Source organism: Centruroides sculpturatus, unplaced genomic scaffold (genome assembly GCF_000671375.1).
Source record: "Centruroides sculpturatus isolate CEXI.00-Female unplaced genomic scaffold, Cexi_2.0 scaffold15, whole genome shotgun sequence".
Classification (NCBI taxonomy): Eukaryota; Metazoa; Arthropoda; class Arachnida; order Scorpiones; family Buthidae; genus Centruroides; species Centruroides sculpturatus.
The window spans coordinates 1152354-1170103 of record NW_019384585.1 but is presented as its reverse complement, the minus strand read 5'-3'; the positions used below and the strand labels follow the sequence as shown (position 1 = coordinate 1170103).

Sequence of the window (17750 nt, the reverse complement as noted above, 5' to 3'; positions counted from 1 at the left end):
AATAAAGTTACAATAAATTAAGTTAATATATAATTATATATACAGTACCTAATTTATATATAATTAATATATAATTATATGTACAGTACCTAATTTATATATAATTTATATATAATACTAAACAGACGATAGCAAACTCAATTTAGCCGCTCCGTAGCGTGGCGCAGGGTCGGAGGAAAGTAGTTCGGCTGCTCATCCACTATTGGTCCAGACTCTATCAATCTTGTCGCGAAACGACGTTATAGGAGGTACTTTATACGAAAGTTTCTACAATTTTTTCGCTACGTTATAGGAATTGTCGTTATAGGAACGTACGTTATAGGGGGGTCGACTGTACTGTAATTGATGAGAAATATAGATTTTGTTTTCTGTAAATAAGCACATCAGTTTATTAATTTTTAATGATTTCACTAATTTTATAAAGGCACCATCCATTAATTAATGGATGGTGCCTTGTGTGTGCAGTTTAAGGAGGAGAGGATTACAAAAATTAAATCATACATGATGAGGAAGGCAGAGGTTGAGGCATTGTCTACATGGACTTTTTTAGTGGTATTCCTGGTGTAAGAATTTGTTGTTATGACTGCTTATCAGTTTAGATAGAGTTAGATAGCCTAATAAATAGGATTTAACAATTTGGAGGGCTTATCACACCAAGGCCGACAGAAAAAAAAGGACCAGATCTTTTACAAAAAACTTAGTCTTTAATAATCACCTTCAAATTTAGGTAAGGATGCATTTTGGGTACAAGGATCCCTCATCAGCTTACAAACACATAGCACCAACATTATAACACTGACAGTTAACCAATACAAAGGAATTTTTGATACATACAGTGCACTGTATTTACAATGCATCCTTACCTAAATTTGAAGATGATTATTAAAGACTAACTTTTTTGTAAAAGATCTGGTCCTTTTTTTCTGTTGGCCTTGGTGTGATAAGCTCTCCAAATTGTTAAATCCTATTTATTAGGCTATCTAACTCTATCTAAATTAAAGTCATGGGCTAAAAGCATCATTTATTATTATTGCTTATCAGTTGTTAATGAACTGTCAGTTAGAAAATGTTTGCAGAACTTTTTAAAGTCATTTCTTCAATTCCAGAGGGACCATTAATTATTATATATATAATTAAGGGGGAAGGGTTTGTCAAAAGTAATGTACTGTACATAATTGTACACAATGAAGGAAGTGAAAGTAACTCAAAAACTGTGTGTGTAATTAATGGATTGCCTGAACTAAAATTGGTGTCATTTTAAAAATTCAAGTAATGTGATTCTTGTTATAAATATATTTTTAATTTTTGTTGTAAAATAAATTGCTTATTTTACAAAAAAAATTAAAAATATATTTATAACAAGAATCACATTACTTGAATTTTTTTTACTTGCAATATTGATCATTATTTAAATTTTGCATCAAATGATTGGATGATAAATACTGTAACATGTAAAGGTTAACTTTTTGAAATGAATGTATTACTTTATTTATATTTAATGTGTTTCTAAATGATACTTTGATTACTGTATTTCGATAATAGTTACACCACTTCAAACTTTGAATTGGGTATTGGAATTTGCAAAATCACATTGCCTACAATCTATCTATATAACCCATTGAACGCGTGTCTGTCCGTCCGCGTAACGGTATGCCAAAAATGGGGACTAGAGGTGCCCTAGCGATGATTTTAAATTAACAATAAATTATCTTTATTTGTAATAGGAATTTATTATTTTTACCGTGGAATGGTATAAATAAATATATGTGCCTTGATTAACCTTGTGCCGCATGTTTACAACATCCCGTGACTCACAAGTCAGTGAATGTCGCGTATTGACTCACGGGATGTTTGTTGAAAAAAATGGCGGATACATTTAAAATCGAGGTTTACAACCGAAGGTAAATAAACAAATTAAACTATTTTAAAGTTTTATAGAATGTTTATTAGATAGAAATATAGGGTTGAAATCTAAGACAAATGTATGCGATTCAGACTGGAAGACAGCTGTAGAGCATATTGATAGGAACAAAAAAGTCAAAGGAACCGTGCCTCATGGGAATTTGTAAAGAATGCCCACTAGGGGGCATCCCGGGCTACTAGTATGTTATGACACAAGATTCCAAGTGGCAATACAATTCAGATGGATTCATTTCATTCAGTTCATTAGGCAGCTCTTTTTATAGTTAAGATGTTGTTTTAGAAACACGTGAAAGTGTCTACTTCGGTCATAACATTGAGTTAAGGAATGATAGAAGTTGATCTGTCAGGTTACTAGTTAGACAGCGCTGACTTTAAGAATTCAGAAAATGATGTTATTTTAAATTTCTATCTGATACATTCTGTGATATCATATCTGATATTGATATCACAAAATTGTGGGGGCCGAGGGGGGAGAAATAAAAAAACTCGATGAACGATAATATGTGATATATATCGTCATCGTCTCCCTTGGCGTTTGGACAGCTGAGCGGTAACAATCAACGACATGTGGAAGCAGTTGAGTCAGAGATAGATATTTCATTTACAAACGACACAACCGTTTATTAAACACGAAAGAAGCTTACAAGATTTCCGCGATCTTGGAAGTTCTGCGGTGGCTACAGTTTCTGGGTCTTTCTCTCCTTTCCAAGATAGTCCCATTTTGAAGGAGTGTCCCTTGTTCGCGAATGAATCATTCCATCACGTCTCGACGACTCCGGGACGATGCGGTTGACTTTCATTGATGGAAAGACGTCGATCCGCGGTCGGGAGATGAAGATGGGTGCGAGACACACACACAACAACAGATCCGTCACTTGGAACTTTCGGGAGAAGAAGCCGTCGTGTCCTTGAATTTCNTGTACTGTAATTGATGAGAAATATAGATTTTGTTTTCTGTAAATAAGCACATCAGTTTATTAATTTTTAATGATTTCACTAATTTTATAAAGGCACCATCCATTAATTAATGGATGGTGCCTTGTGTGTGCAGTTTAAGGAGGAGAGGATTACAAAAATTAAATCATACATGATGAGGAAGGCAGAGGTTGAGGCATTGTCTACATGGACTTTTTTAGTGGTATTCCTGGTGTAAGAATTTGTTGTTATGACTGCTTATCAGTTTAGATAGAGTTAGATAGCCTAATAAATAGGATTTAACAATTTGGAGGGCTTATCACACCAAGGCCGACAGAAAAAAAAGGACCAGATCTTTTACAAAAAACTTAGTCTTTAATAATCACCTTCAAATTTAGGTAAGGATGCATTTTGGGTACAAGGATCCCTCATCAGCTTACAAACACATAGCACCAACATTATAACACTGACAGTTAACCAATACAAAGGAATTTTTGATACATACAGTGCACTGTATTTACAATGCATCCTTACCTAAATTTGAAGATGATTATTAAAGACTAACTTTTTTGTAAAAGATCTGGTCCTTTTTTTCTGTTGGCCTTGGTGTGATAAGCTCTCCAAATTGTTAAATCCTATTTATTAGGCTATCTAACTCTATCTAAATTAAAGTCATGGGCTAAAAGCATCATTTATTATTATTGCTTATCAGTTGTTAATGAACTGTCAGTTAGAAAATGTTTGCAGAACTTTTTAAAGTCATTTCTTCAATTCCAGAGGGACCATTAATTATTATATATATAATTAAGGGGGAAGGGTTTGTCAAAAGTAATGTACTGTACATAATTGTACACAATGAAGGAAGTGAAAGTAACTCAAAAACTGTGTGTGTAATTAATGGATTGCCTGAACTAAAATTGGTGTCATTTTAAAAATTCAAGTAATGTGATTCTTGTTATAAATATATTTTTAATTTTTGTTGTAAAATAAATTGCTTATTTTACAAAAAAAATTAAAAATATATTTATAACAAGAATCACATTACTTGAATTTTTTTTTACTTGCAATATTGATCATTATTTAAATTTTGCATCAAATGATTGGATGATAAATACTGTAACATGTAAAGGTTAACTTTTTGAAATGAATGTATTACTTTATTTATATTTAATGTGTTTCTAAATGATACTTTGATTACTGTATTTCGATAATAGTTACACCACTTCAAACTTTGAATTGGGTATTGGAATTTGCAAAATCACATTGCCTACAATCTATCTATATAACCCATTGAACGCGTGTCTGTCCGTCCGCGTAACGGTATGCCAAAAATGGGCACTAGAGGTGCCCTAGCGATGATTTTAAATTAACAATAAATTATCTTTATTTGTAATAGGAATTTATTATTTTTACCGTGGAATGGTATAAATAAATATATGTGCCTTGATTAACCTTGTGCCGCATGTTTACAACATCCCGTGACTCACAAGTCAGTGAATGTCGCGTATTGACTCACGGGATGTTTGTTGAAAAAAATGGCGGATACATTTAAAATCGAGGTTTACAACCGAAGGTAAATAAACAAATTAAACTATTTTAAAGTTTTATAGAATGTTTATTAGATAGAAATATAGGGTTGAAATCTAAGACAAATGTATGCGATTCAGACTGGAAGACAGCTGTAGAGCATATTGATAGGAACAAAAAAGTCAAAGGAACCGTGCCTCATGGGAATTTGTAAAGAATGCCCACTAGGGGGCATCCCGGGCTACTAGTATGTTATGACACAAGATTCCAAGTGGCAATACAATTCAGATGGATTCATTTCATTCAGTTCATTAGGCAGCTCTTTTTATAGTTAAGATGTTGTTTTAGAAACACGTGAAAGTGTCTACTTCGGTCATAACATTGAGTTAAGGAATGATAGAAGTTGATCTGTCAGGTTACTAGTTAGACAGCGCTGACTTTAAGAATTCAGAAAATGATGTTATTTTAAATTTCTATCTGATACATTCTGTGATATCATATCTGATATTGATATCACAAAATTGTGGGGGCCGAGGGGGGAGAAATAAAAAAACTCGATGAACGATAATATGTGATATATATCGTCATCGTCTCCCTTGGCGTTTGGACAGCTGAGCGGTAACAATCAACGACATGTGGAAGCAGTTGAGTCAGAGATAGATATTTCATTTACAAACGACACAACCGTTTATTAAACACGAAAGAAGCTTACAAGATTTCCGCGATCTTGGAAGTTCTGCGGTGGCTACAGTTTCTGGGTCTTTCTCTCCTTTCCAAGATAGTCCCATTTTGAAGGAGTGTCCCTTGTTCGCGAATGAATCATTCCATCACGTCTCGACGACTCCGGGACGATGCGGTTGACTTTCATTGATGGAAAGACGTCGATCCGCGGTCGGGAGATGAAGATGGGTGCGAGACACACACACAACAACAGATCCGTCACTTGGAACTTTCGGGAGAAGAAGCCGTCGTGTCCTTGAATTTCTGGGGTTTTATCTGTTTTCTCTCAGATTCCCCTTTTCCAATTGGTCTCTCCTCGTCACCTGATGACAATTCGAAACCTTTCGAGAGCTCAGGAGAGGTCAAAATCGAAGTTTAATTCGATTTCCAACTGGAAATGGTCGACGGGCTTACATTCTTCTATTGTTTAAAAGTTAGCGTCGCGTTTTCATAAAATAAAAATCTATCTCTAACTACTATATATTTTTTCTCTAAAACAATTATTTTAACGCAAATTTTAGTGAGGGTTCAGACCTGTCCAGAGCCTCACAGAATGATTGTCTTGGTGCTTGTAAAAATATTTCATATTTTTATGCAAAAATCTACTATATGTTCATTTCATTTTCCAAATCCACTTTTTCTTTAAAATATTAATTTACTCAGAAATAACAAATTTTTAAAATTTTGATTTGTTAATTTTTTTCACTTGATTTGCAAATTAACATAATTAATACATAATATATTTTTATCTCAAGAAAAAATTAAAGTAGAAATTTGAAGAAATCAGATGCTGTTACATGCTACAATGAAATATTGCAGGAAATATTTGCTATTGAGCAACTGTTTTTTATACGATAGCTTTGTCGTCATAAATTTTTCTATGATCTTATCTTTACTGCATATGCAGCTGCTTTGCACATACATTTTTTTTACATTTTTAATCATCTCAAACTTGGCACAAAAGGAACCAAAACATTATTTAAAAGTTGGTTTTTTATTTATATAAAAAAAATTTTAAACTGCTATAGATATGTATAAGTTTTATCAATATAAAAGGTAATTTTGGTATAGTTATTTACAAGAATTTTTAACATAAAATTTTGTTTTAAAAATTTTAGTGAAATATTACATAATGATTATGCTAAATTAATTATCATAATGATTGATTTATATTTTAGTCTATTGCCAGATTTTGTATCTGTATTGATAAAATATGTTGTTCAGTAGAAATCTGTTATAAAAATATATAAATTGCATTAAACAACACTGAATAGAAAAATTTTTGTTTTTGTTGTTGATTATTAATAAGTTACTTTAGATAGTACATGTAAAATAACTATTATTAACTCTTAATCAAAACAAGTTTCTGAGAAGTAAAGGGATATAATGTTTGCCAAATGTTACTAATTACTAGATGTATATGTAGTATTTTTTAATAAATTATTCAGATTTTTGTTTACATTGAGCAATTTATAAGAAATATTTTTTTTGTATTACAAAATGATTAGCTTATCACTAAGTGTTTTTTTTTACGTTTATTTTTATATAATGATTTTTCAGATTTTTCTAAGCTGTGGATAAGGTTATTCAATTCAACATGTTCCACAAAGGTGGAGATGGTCGACCTCGAGGATTTGGTTTTGAAGGTTTCTCTCTACCTGGAAAGAAACAAGATCAACCATTAGGACAAAGTGCTTTACATTGTGTACCACCACCACCAATGCTAAACAAGCATGGTTATACAGGATTACAAGCAATAACTCAGAATGCACTGGATGCAACGTATGGTCTTCCTCGCAAACGACCCAAAACTGAGGAAGAGTGAGTAAATTCATATAATTTTTAGAATTTGATTATAGTAAGTTTTCTAAAAAGATTTAAGCATTGGTATTACATATTTTTCTTTTAATAAATTCAACTTAATTATAAGATAATTTTAAAAAAATAATTTTATTATTTGTAGTTATTATATTTTAATGCATATTTTATAACATTAATCTCATACTAATATGAAATCTAGTGTACATATATAGTAAACATTAGAAAATTTAATGGTGAAATTGCTTTCAGTTGATGAATTAGACACTTCTGATTAATAATACAGTCAATTCCGCTTAATTGAGACACATTGGCACATTGGGACTAATCCATTTTAGCCCAGTTAAGCGGCTACCCCCAATTAAACAAACTAATAAGAAATTCTATAATAAAATATGTAATATGTAGATAAATAAATAAGTAGGTAAAAAATAATAATTAGGTATCTGTTTTAATGCTTTATTAAACCAAAATACAGAAAATATTTGTACTACAAATTGCCAGACTCACGACAATAGATAACTGATTCACATAATGCTAGTGTTGCTAAATATTAGTAATGATGTACACAAGAATTGACTATTTGATCCATTTCTGATCGAACAATTTTTCCTTTCTTTCTTTTTAGTTAGAACATGTTCTAACTAAAAAGAGAGAAAGGAAAGGGTTTGTCCAAAAGTCATTTTACAGTCTTCTTTTGAGCACAGTTTTCTTTACTTGGAGATGGACCACTTTGACAGGAGTGTCTGTAGAATCCGCCAGTTTGATGCTAGTCTCAACAATCAGATGGCTGCTGTCAGATGGTCTGAATCTAGATGTAATTATGCACACAATACCTTCCAAGGAAACTCTAGCTGTCTTCCAACTCAGTTGAGATACCTCAAAAAATTGTCTGGTGATCTTTGTCCCTTTGCTTTTAAGGGGATTGTTTGGTCCAATCCAAAGCAGGATCAGTAACTTGCATTCAGGTCTGCCTCACTATACTGACCCCCTCTGGAAAAACCGAACTGTCTGAGCACAAGACAAAATTGCCTTGTCTCTGCTAACCGTTACAAGACATTAGTGTAATAGTGCCTACATATTTTCAGAAGATTACTAAAATATATCAAAAATTGCTAAATTCCTTTTCTGCAACTGTCCCAATTAAGCAAAACGTTGTCCAAATTAGTTTGGTTTCCGTTCTTTGAGATTATATAACACTCGCCAAATAAACCATTACCAGTTCATTCATTATTGTTAGTTCGATATCGTCAATAATATATTTTTATCTCAAGAAAAAATTAAAGTAGAAATTTGAAGAAATCAGATGCTGTTACATGCTACAATGAAATATTGCAGGAAATATTTGCTATTGAGCAACTGTTTTTTATACGATAGCTTTGTCGTCATAAATTTTTCTATGATCTTATCTTTACTGCATATGCAGCTGCTTTGCACATACATTTTTTTTACATTTTTAATCATCTCAAACTTGGCACAAAAGGAACCAAAACATTATTTAAAAGTTGGTTTTTTATTTATATAAAAAAAATTTTAAACTGCTATAGATATGTATAAGTTTTATCAATATAAAAGGTAATTTTGGTATAGTTATTTACAAGAATTTTTAACATAAAATTTTGTTTTAAAAATTTTAGTGAAATATTACATAATGATTATGCTAAATTAATTATCATAATGATTGATTTATATTTTAGTCTATTGCCAGATTTTGTATCTGTATTGATAAAATATGTTGTTCAGTAGAAATCTGTTATAAAAATATATAAATTGCATTAAACAACACTGAATAGAAAAATTTTTGTTTTTGTTGTTGATTATTAATAAGTTACTTTAGATAGTACATGTAAAATAACTATTATTAACTCTTAATCAAAACAAGTTTCTGAGAAGTAAAGGGATATAATGTTTGCCAAATGTTACTAATTACTAGATGTATATGTAGTATTTTTTAATAAATTATTCAGATTTTTGTTTACATTGAGCAATTTATAAGAAATATTTTTTTTGTATTACAAAATGATTAGCTTATCACTAAGTGTTTTTTTTTACGTTTATTTTTATATAATGATTTTTCAGATTTTTCTAAGCTGTGGATAAGGTTATTCAATTCAACATGTTCCACAAAGGTGGAGATGGTCGACCTCGAGGATTTGGTTTTGAAGGTTTCTCTCTACCTGGAAAGAAACAAGATCAACCATTAGGACAAAGTGCTTTACATTGTGTACCACCACCACCAATGCTAAACAAGCATGGTTATACAGGATTACAAGCAATAACTCAGAATGCACTGGATGCAACGTATGGTCTTCCTCGCAAACGACCCAAAACTGAGGAAGAGTGAGTAAATTCATATAATTTTTAGAATTTGATTATAGTAAGTTTTCTAAAAAGATTTAAGCATTGGTATTACATATTTTTCTTTTAATAAATTCAACTTAATTATAAGATAATTTTAAAAAAATAATTTTATTATTTGTAGTTATTATATTTTAATGCATATTTTATAACATTAATCTCATACTAATATGAAATCTAGTGTACATATATAGTAAACATTAGAAAATTTAATGGTGAAATTGCTTTCAGTTGATGAATTAGACACTTCTGATTAATAATACAGTCAATTCCGCTTAATTGAGACACATTGGCACATTGGGACTAATCCATTTTAGCCCAGTTAAGCGGCTACCCCCAATTAAACAAACTAATAATAAATTCTATAATAAAATATGTAATATGTAGATAAATAAATAAGTAGGTAAAAAATAATAATTAGGTATCTGTTTTAATGCTTTATTAAACCAAAATACAGAAAATATTTGTACTACAAATTGCCAGACTCACGACAATAGATAACTGATTCACATAATGCTAGTGTTGCTAAATATTAGTAATGATGTACACAAGAATTGACTATTTGATCCATTTCTGATCGAACAATTTTTCCTTTCTTTCTTTTTAGTTAGAACATGTTCTAACTAAAAAGAGAGAAAGGAAAGGGTTTGTCCAAAAGTCATTTTACAGTCTTCTTTTGAGCACAGTTTTCTTTACTTGGAGATGGACCACTTTGACAGGAGTGTCTGTAGAATCCGCCAGTTTGATGCTAGTCTCAACAATCAGATGGCTGCTGTCAGATGGTCTGAATCTAGATGTAATTATGCACACAATACCTTCCAAGGAAACTCTAGCTGTCTTCCAACTCAGTTGAGATACCTCAAAAAATTGTCTGGTGATCTTTGTCCCTTTGCTTTTAAGGGGATTGTTTGGTCCAATCCAAAGCAGGATCAGTAACTTGCATTCAGGTCTGCCTCACTATACTGACCCCCTCTGGAAAAACCGAACTGTCTGAGCACAAGACAAAATTGCCTTGTCTCTGCTAACCGTTACAAGACATTAGTGTAATAGTGCCTACATATTTTCAGAAGATTACTAAAATATATCAAAAATTGCTAAATTCCTTTTCTGCAACTGTCCCAATTAAGCAAAACGTTGTCCAAATTAGTTTGGTTTCCGTTCTTTGAGATTATATAACACTCGCCAAATAAACCATTACCAGTTCATTCATTATTGTTAGTTCGATATCGTCAATACCTGAGGATGTCTATTACATATAGATGAAAACGTTCGTAGAAAGAATTTTTCTGTTTGGTTATGAACTGGTAATGGTTTATTTGGTGAGTGTTATATAATTAAGTATCCAGTTTTTTGAAATACAGGTAGGCCTCCTACAACGCGGTACCTTTACAACACGTTTTCGCTCCAACGCGGTTGGAAAAATGCGGAAATTTTCTTACAACACGGTACTTTTACAACGTGGTTTACGGTATTTAGAAATGAATTATCTTCACATAACAGAAAAATCGCAACATATCATGTGATACGAGCTGCAGTTCGGCATACAAAGCTAAAAGTCTTTGAAAACAGCTGTTTGTGGACATTGGCATGTTATTTTCTTGAAAGTTTCAGGGGAAGACTGGTTTCTAGACAGATGTGCGTCAGTTACCGTAAACACTCAAATATATCACTAAATTTTCGATCATTTATACTCTTTCAATAGGTGGGGACCGCAAAAATGGTCCAAAATACAGTATAAACTTCTATTGGGTGTATATTTTTAACAACACAGTGAAATGAAGTTATTTTTTGCGATTTTTACTGTTCACAAAACTGGTTGAAAAAATTTTAGCCATAACAATGCCGAATGAAAAAAAAGGACCGTCGTTAAAAAGGAAATTTATAACTTCAAACAAAGATAGAAATTTTGGATTGAATTAAAAATCAAGATCGGATAGCTGATATTAGTAGGCATTTTAATTTAAATGAGTCGACGATTCGGTCGAGAGAAAAGATCAGAAATTTGGTCGCATCTGGATCATCTGTTCTTGCGAAAAATGTTGCTCGTCCTAGAGCAACTATAATGGAAAAAATGGAACAAGCGCTAATAATATGGGTAGAAGATATGAACAAGAAACGGTTGCCTTTAAATAAAACTGCACTTAAACACAAAGCCTTAAAAATATTTGATTATTTAAAACAAATGGGACAGTCATCAGCTGATAAAACCAGTGTTAAATTCGTGGCTAGCAATGGCTGGTTTGAAAAATTCAAAAAATGCCGTTCAAACATCAAGTTTTTCTCTTTTTAGAACCAAATCCCAGTTTTTGTATTAAGTCGGTGTCTCCTATAACATGATTTCCCACAACGCAGTATTTTCAAAGAACGTATCTACTGCGTTGTAAGAGGCCTACCTGTACAGTATATTGAAGATGGCTTTGCCGCCGGCCAAAACATTCTTTGAGATTTGGCCCAATAAAGCAGCTGCCCTGATTAACCGGTGACCCAATTAAACGGAATTGACTGTATATCATTTATCAACTGAAAATCTGAAATGTTTCGGAAGTCTCAAGACTGTCAAGCAAAATCATTTGATAAAAAAATGATTTAAAATATATTTCAATTAAAAAGAATATATTTTTTTTATATTGTATATATTTTTATTTGTTTAGTTTCTAATACAGTCGATCCCCCTATAAGACGGTAGATACGTTTCGTTCTTTATGAATCAATTTTGTAGGAATCACAGCCAATATTATAAAAGAATATATTATTTTTTATATTGTATATATTTTTATTTGTTTAGTTTCTAATACAGTCGATCCCCCTATAAGACGGTAGATACATTCCGTTCTTTATGAATCAATTTTGTAGGAATCGCAGCCAATCACAGCCCGACACGTGTGAAGTTTACGGACTACGGCTGTTTGAAAGGTTTTCTTCCATAAAATTAATCGATTCTAGACTAATTTGACTCATCATTTCCAAAATACGTATATTTTTTTTGGAAATAATCCATATAAACTACACTATAAACAAAAAATTGTAGGATTACTTACTGAATGTGCACCATTCGACATCGGCATTGCTCAAGCTTGTTTTCGTCGCGGAACAGCGCAGCAAACCACGGCCGCGATTTCTGATGTTATTTTTCTGCGAAAACTTTGTTGAACTTTGGAGACATCATTAATATAAATAATTTTAATTGCCGTTGAATAAGAAATGTTTCTTTCACAAGAAATGTATAAAATTACAGTACTGTATTAGACTTATGGTACCTAATTTACATACTGTACAGACAATAGCTCGCCTAAACTCTCCGTAGCGTGGCGCTAGACGGCGGAAAGTATATATATAATTATAATAAAGTTACAATAAATTAAGTTAATATATAATTATATATACAGTACCTAATTTATATATAATTATATGTACAGACGATACTAAACTCAATTTACCCGCCTAAACTGTCCATAGTGTGGCGCTGGACGGCGAAAAGTAGTTCAGCTGCCCGATGACGTTTTACATAATTATAGGAGTTTTTTTACCATTGTTTATGGATACCGCCACAATTTTTTTGCCGTCTTACAGGAATCGTAATTATAGGAACCTGTCTTATAGGGGGATCTACTGTATATACAAATATATGATTTGTACTTGCATTGAAAAAATATTTAAAAAGTATTTAAAAAATAATTTGAATTGGGGTGAGCAGACAAATGTAAAGTATTTATTTATTTTATATGTATACTAGCTGTTACCCATGGCTTTGCCTGCAAGGATTTTGCAAGCAAACCCCATTTGTATTCAGTATTTCAACAACCATAATAATTGTTACTTAACACCTACCGCTGAGAATGATGAGAATTGCTAAGAATCAAACGAACTGTTTTCAATTTGATAAATTTTCTGGAACGTTTACAATCATTCTATAATCAAACCAATATGCAATAACAAATTTGAATTTCAAACGGTTCGAACATTTGGTTAAAAAATCGAAATATATAAAAATATTTATAACGATGTCTGAAATGTTATCAATTTAATACATCTAAGTACTCAATGAAGACTAAACGTATTTGAAAACAAAAAATTGCATCTAAAATAGTACAGCAGAAGCCGTTCTTCTGGTTAAGCCTTAATTTTCTCCCTCTCCTCCCACGGGGGAATTTCAAAAAATCCCTTCTTAGTGTGCATTCCTATGGCATACCCTACTAACACGCAGATAAAAACAAAAAATTGCATCTAAAATAGTACAGTAGAAGCCGTACTTCCAGTTAAGCTTTAATCTCTTCCTCTCCCTTCCCGCGGGGGAATTTCAAAAAATCCCTTCTTAGTGCGCGTTTTCATGACGTACCCTAACTGTGTACCAAATTTCACCTCTTTAGGTTCAGCGGTTTGCTCTGGGTGATGATGAATCAATTAGTCAGTCAGGACAAGTAATTTTTTATATTTAGATTTTGCTTATGCTTTCATAAATTATCTATTGCATATGATACAAAACTTAGTTAAACTTTAAATATAACGTTCAAAGAAACATAAACACAAGTTATTTAATTAGTATTTGATTGCTTGCTGTTCTCTCTTTTGGTTGTATGTTCTTTGGAATTAGACACAAATTTGCTAGTGAGAATTTAACAAACACGAACACTTTTTCTGATGGAAAAAGTAGATTTTATTTTCTATTTTTTATAAAAGGAAATGCATTTTGGCTACATGCCCTCTTCAGTCCTTATTATATATAATGATAAAACTATATAAGAAATTTCAGAATGTATTTAATAGTTAGTTACATTTTACATATGCATACAACTCATAAAAAGAACACAAAAAAGTTATTACCTGTAATATAACTAATGGTAACAACTGGAATAACTAAGTGTTAAAAATGTAGGGTAAAACTAAAATAAATTAAAAAATAAACTGTGCTAAAATTATAGAAAAAAATTGGCAAATAAAAGGAGTAAAAACAAAAACTGGCTAAAAAATAAAGTAAAAAATACTTCACTATTATCATCAGGAAGTCTGATTGTTATACAGTAAAGTAAAATAAAATGGGAGAGAGAAGGGAGGTAGAACATCTTAAAATGAACTCTTCTTATTTTTGTAGTAATGGTTACCAGATTTCACTGATGACAAGACCAGTGTTTAAATTCATTGTTATTTTCATTTATTTTAATAATTTCTAGATGTTCAAAAAGTTTTCTTTTTATAAAAATTTTCCTTTTTTAAGAATTATTAAGTTATTTAATGTTCTCATTGGAAGGTCTTTTCTTTTGGCGGTTTTCTTTATATTCTTTTAAATGTCAATTTTTTTAATAAAAATTGACATTTAAAAGAATAAAAACTATTTGATCAGGGCCAGATTTGTATGTACAGTACATGCATGTTTTTCTCCTTAAATGCTATCTATGCAATGAATCTTTTTTGCACATTTACAATTCCTAAGAGAAATATCACTCCTCCATCTAATTACAGATGAGCATGCAAAATTTGAATGTTTTACATTTGTGTAACTTGCATTATTTTAACCCAATCATTCTCAAATACACTGTAAACAATTGTATATATTGAAATAAATTCAATAATAATTGATTAGATAAAATAGAAAGTTATGAAGTTTTATTGAACACACAATTTTATTTGCAATTAACTTGATTGCATGTTTTCTACAAGAAATGTTATTTCAATACAAGTTTTATGATGTAATTTTTGAATTCCTTGTGTTGCCTATTGTTGCATGTTTCTCCCTCCCATCTAAAAATTACGTTATAATAGGCATTAGTAAGATTTGTTTGCAGATAGAAGTAAAGCATGTATGCATTTCAGCCTACAAATTTTAGTGTGTATAACTGAAGTTTGCATAATTTGTGATTTTAAATGCATATAAATCTACTCCTTAGTAAACAGTCAATTTGTTCAATACAGGTATACCTCGACTTACATCGTTTCGAGTTACGCCGTTCCCGATTATATGTCATTTGTCAAAAAAGTATATGGAAAAATAAAAATCAAGTTTAAGTCATTTTATTTGACTTTACGTCTGTCTGCCATAAATATTGAAGTCGTAATATCACTAGAAAAATGTTTAAAGCAAATAAAATCATATTATAATACAGTATATACATTCGTAAATTTAAATTACTTTTTTCTGTACTATATTAAAAACTAAAATTTATTTGTTTGTAAGCTTAAAATAGATCCTTATTAACCATATATTATTAAAGATGCATTAATAAATAAAATACAGAACGGGAATTGGTAATTTATGGTTTAGCCTATGGCAAGTAGATTCAGAGACAAGTAAATTCGACTTATGTCGTTCTCCTGAAACAATTACCGACGTAAGGCAAGGTATACCTGTAATCCTTTTTTGTAGTTATAAATTAATGATCATAAACTGAAACTCATTATTTAATAATTATGACTTATTATTTGATAATTATTTAATGTATGGAATTTTTATTCAAAATATAAATTTTTAGCTTCATTTAATGTTTATATAGTTGACAATCAAATGTGTTTAAATTTCACCATAAATCAAACATTTGAACTATATATTAAACCTCAGAGAAGACTGTCGTAAATTATAATGTTTCTTACATATCATAATAATAATTTTCTTTTACCGGCACTAATTTTTATTGTCAGACATAAAAACAATTGGCATTAAATGGAATTTAATTTAATATAGTTTTACAAAATAAATTTCATATTTAACTTTTGATTTTTATAATTGTGAAATATAATGATCTAAAGATATTTTCAGAGTATAAGATATTTGAAAAGATTTTTATAAGATTATATAATTTATCATATTTTAATGTCAATCACAACTATATTATTTTGTTTATCAATCAATGCTGCCTTTAAATCAATGCATCATGCAATCAATGCTTTAAGTTAGAGCATGTTAGTTATGACAATCATTTTGACTACAGTGGCACTGAAGACTGCCATCATTAGTGGCTTTCTGTCTAGTTAGATTACTGTTTATTAATGTTGATGAAAACTTTCTATCTTTTGTATGATATGGAATTTTAGTCTATTATTTAAAAGAAAACAGAATTTTTATTGGTAAAAGAAAAAATGGAAATAGCAAATTGTTTATTCTTAGATATTATTGAGACATATAGTATATCTATAGTTATATTAACAGCTAACTTAACTTTCCCTTGTTACTGACATCATGTTAAGTGGAAAAGCGGAAAAAATTATTTTAAAAGTATTAAAATTTATTAATGGATAGTATGATTTGATATAATCATTGTCAAACATTTTCCTTCTTGTCAGAATAGTTTTCAAAACTCATATAAGTAATAGATATGTATTATATCAATGGTGCGGTTTTGTTTATATTCTTTTAAATGTCAATTTTTAAAAAAAATTGACATTTAAAAGAATAAAAACTCAGTTTAATGTTAAAGAACAATAGACATCAAAAATTAGCACCGCACAAAATCTGAAAAATATTTATATTAGTTACAGAATATAGACATTGTTGTAATCAATGATTTATTTCATAATTATGAGATAAATATCTCAAATAGTCTGAAAATTCAATTCACATAATCTTGGACAAAGTTTTTAATCTGCTGAACATCATGGTAGCTTTAAGTTATTTAAAACTGATTTCTTTCTAATAGTTTGTTTATAATACATATTTTTACTTTCTTGCACTTTTCTTAAGCTGTAATTTTCACAAGGTTGTGCCAAATTTAAACTAAATATGTCTAAGCTATATGTAACTTGGGCACAGATATCTGTACAAGCTTGATGGTTGATAATGCATTCATTGTTGAAACTGTTTAGATCTCATATATGGTTTAATATTTATTCTTTTAACTAGCTTACCCGTCACGCATTGCTGCAATCTCAGAAGAAACAAAATTCAAGCAAACTTGTTATAATAAAATTCAATTTACATTTTATCATTTTTATTGAAACTTATTATTATATTATTATTCATTTTCATCGGGAAAACATTTCAAAGTGTCGTTTCAATTCTATTTATTTATTGGAGTGCTTGTGGATACACTATATTTTTTGTTTTTGTGTCTGGTGCGTACACGAATAAATCAGAAGATTTTCTGACACGTGAGCTGGCCACATACAGTTGTCCATGCAAGAAGCACGGATTCTCCAAATTTAGCCCATACACTCGCAGCGATTGTCAGAAGTGCGATATTCCCCATTTATATATATATTTTTAATCCTTTACAATTCTAATTATTTAATTGCTCCTTCCTCTCTTCTTTGGCGTGTTGTGAAATTTCTGATAGTTGGATAATAAACCGTTTTATTGTAATTTGTCTTTTAAAATTATTTTGAGTCGATATTAAAATTTGGAAAAGGGGGATCCCTAGATCGGTAAAATAGGCGAATTTCCTCCTACAACTTCAGTTGCTGTTCGGGATACAGTTAAGGTTTTAACAAAGTTTGAGCGAATACATAATTAGCAAAAAAAAGTTGAAATAAAGTGATTAAACAAAAATTATTACAAATATCGT

At 30.6% G+C, this 17750-nt stretch overlaps 1 protein-coding gene across 2 annotated transcripts in view; it reads left to right on the top strand.

Moving 5' to 3' along the window:
* Positions 1-8960: 8960 nt before the first annotated feature.
* The window catches only part of LOC111624571 (ATP-dependent RNA helicase DDX42-like), a 62261-nt gene continuing 53471 nt past the window's right edge, over positions 8961-17750 (top strand). The window contains exon 1 of one of the 2 annotated variants that reach the window (XM_023367463.1): positions 8961-9243. In XM_023367463.1, the coding sequence (XP_023223231.1) occupies positions 9020-9243 (224 nt within the window). In that variant the 5' untranslated portion in view covers positions 8961-9019. The remainder of the gene's footprint in view (positions 9244-17750) is intronic. The other variant, XM_023367462.1, reaches the window with a different exon arrangement.